The 2,479-nt window shown below is 64.8% G+C and overlaps 1 protein-coding gene across 1 annotated transcript in view; it reads right to left on the bottom strand.

Annotated features, from left to right (window-relative positions):
* The window catches only part of HDAC5 (histone deacetylase 5), a 37,109-nt gene that overhangs the window by 31,565 nt on the left and 3,065 nt on the right, over nucleotides 1-2,479 (bottom strand). The window contains exons 2-4 of the mRNA XM_014958916.1: nucleotides 1,981-2,273; nucleotides 492-630; nucleotides 24-138 (exon numbers count right to left, since the gene is read on the bottom strand). Coding sequence (XP_014814402.1) covers nucleotides 24-138; nucleotides 492-630; nucleotides 1,981-2,273 — 547 coding nt within the window. The remainder of the gene's footprint in view (nucleotides 1-23; nucleotides 139-491; nucleotides 631-1,980; nucleotides 2,274-2,479) is intronic.

The following is a 2,479-nucleotide window of genomic DNA, read 5'->3' as shown; positions in this document are numbered from 1 at the left end:
GGGGTGATGGGGGGGTGACCTACCAACATTTGGGGTGCTGGGGGAGGGAATGGTTGGGGGGGCCGGTGCCCGGCTCCTTCGTCTTGCTGAGCAGGAACTCCTGCAGCTTCAGCTTCACCTCTGTGCTGGCAATGGCGCCTGGGCAGGGGGGGACACACAGCTGGGACCGGGGGGGGGCGACGACACACACACGACACAGCAGCACATACCACATCCCCCCAGCCCCACTGGGACGCCCACATCCACCCCTCAGCACCCTGTATCACCCCAGGGCCCATAGCCCCTATTGCTCCCCAGTTTCCATCTCTGCTCTCTGGTCCCATCCAAGGCCCCCCACTCCCCGGTCCCATACAAGCTCCCAAGTCCCATCTGGCCCCCTCAGCCGCCATCTCATCCAGTGCCCCCCAGTCCCATCCACGCCCCCCTGGTCCCCAGTTCCATCCAGCCCCACAAGTCCCATCCAGCTCCCCTGTGTGCCTCCCCCAGCTCACTCTCCCGGCTCTTGTCCTTGGTGCGCAGGGCATGGAGCTGCTCCAGGCGCTGCTGCTGCTCCAGGGCCTCCTGCCGCTCCCGCTGCCGCTGCTGCTCCAGCTCCTGCTGCCGACGGGCGGCCAGCGCTTCCTGCTGCTGCTGCGGGGACCCACACGCCGTGGGGGGGGATGGGAGCTCAGGGATGGGCATCCCCCCATCTCGCACCCTCATCCATGCTTCAGGGCCCAGGGGAGGTCGCACCACCCTGCCCCAATCCCTCCCCACTGTGGAGCTCTGTCACCTTGGGGTAGGACAGCCCACCCGCCAGCTCCCCAAGGAACCTGATGCCCCATGGTTCCATCACCCCCAGTAGTCTCCCAACGGCTCCATCACCACAGGCTGATGATGCCCCACAGCTCCATCACCCCCAAACTCCCCTCAATGGCTTCATTACCACCAACCTCCCCCCTATGGCTCCATCACCCCAGAGATGATGCCCCATGGCTCCATCACCCCAAACCCCTCCCCACAGCTCCATCACCACAGGTAGGTGATGCCCCACAGCTCCATCACCCCCAGTCTGTCTCCAATAGCTTCCTCACACAAGAAAGGCAATGCCCCATGGCTCCATCAACCCAATCTCCACCCCATGGCTCCATCACCCTGGACATGGGATGTCCCATGGCTCCATCACCCCCAATCCCTCCCCACAACTCCATCACCCCCAGTACCCTCCCAGTGGATCCATCACCCCAGACAGATGATTCCCCGTGGCTCCATCACCCCCAATGGCTCCATCATCCCAAGCGGGTCATGCCTTATGGCTCCATGACCTCCAAAACCTCCCTGCAACTCCGTCACCCCAAAACCAAGCAACGTTCCACAGCTCCATCACCCTGGACATGAGATGCCCTACAGCTCCACCAACCACAATCTCCCCCCAGTAGCCCCATCACCCCACACAGGTCATGCCCCGTGGCTCCATCACACCAAGACCAAGCAATATCTCACAGCTCCATCACCCTGGACATGGGATGCCCCACGGCTCCAGCACCCACTCCAGGTCATGCCCCATGGCTCCATCACCTCCATTCCCTCCCCACAGCTCTACCACCCTGGACATGGGATGGATGCCCCATGGCTCCAGCACCCACTCCAGGTCATGCCCCATGGCTCCATCACCTCCATTCCCTCCCCACAGCTCTACCACCCTGGACATGGGATGGATGCCCCATGGCTCCAGCACCCACTCCAGGTCATGCCCCAAGGCTCCATCACCTCCGTTCCCTCCCCACAGCTCTACCACCCTGGACACGGGATGCATGCCCCATGGCTCCAGCACCCACTCCGGGTCATGCCCCAAGGCTCCATCACCTCCGTTCCCTCCCCACAGCTCTACCACCCTGGACACGGGATGCCCCATGGCTCCAGCACCCCAGGGAGGTGGTACCCCACGGCTCCATCACCCCAGGCAGGGGACGTCCCCCAGGTTCCATGGCCCCAGCCCACCTTGAGGTGCTTCTGGAGCTGGACCTCGTGCTGGCGGGTGAGGTGCTCGTGCTGCTTCTGGAACTCAGCGAAGAGCAGCTGCTTCTGGAGCTGCTGCTGCTGCTTGAGGGCCAGCAGCTCTCGCTGCAGCTGCCGCTCCCGTGCCGCCGCGTCCAGCCCTGGCCCCCGGCGCTCCCCGCACGCCTCGGGCGCCCCGCGCCCCTCCGCCGGACCCTCCGCCCCTGCGGGCACCCACCAGTCAGAGGGGAGGGCATCTGGGGGTGTCCCAAGGATGGGAGGGGGGCTGGGAACAGCTCAGGGGTCTCAAAGGGATGGAGATATCTGGGAGGAATTTGGGGTGTCCCAAGGATGGGGGAGGCAGGGAGCAGTTTGGGGGTGTCCCAGGAGCAGTTTGGAGTGTCCCAGGGATGGGGGGAGCTGTGAGATGTCTGGGGGCGTCCCCAGGATGGAGGGGACTGGGAGGAGTTCGGGGTGTCCCAAGGATGGGGGAGGCGGGGGG

This window comes from Calidris pugnax, unplaced genomic scaffold, assembly GCF_001431845.1.
Source record: "Calidris pugnax isolate Ruff unplaced genomic scaffold, ASM143184v1 scaffold335, whole genome shotgun sequence".
Classification (NCBI taxonomy): domain Eukaryota; kingdom Metazoa; phylum Chordata; class Aves; order Charadriiformes; family Scolopacidae; genus Calidris; species Calidris pugnax.
The sequence above is the reverse complement of the archived record's forward strand: the minus strand, read 5'-3'. Positions and strand labels throughout refer to the sequence as shown.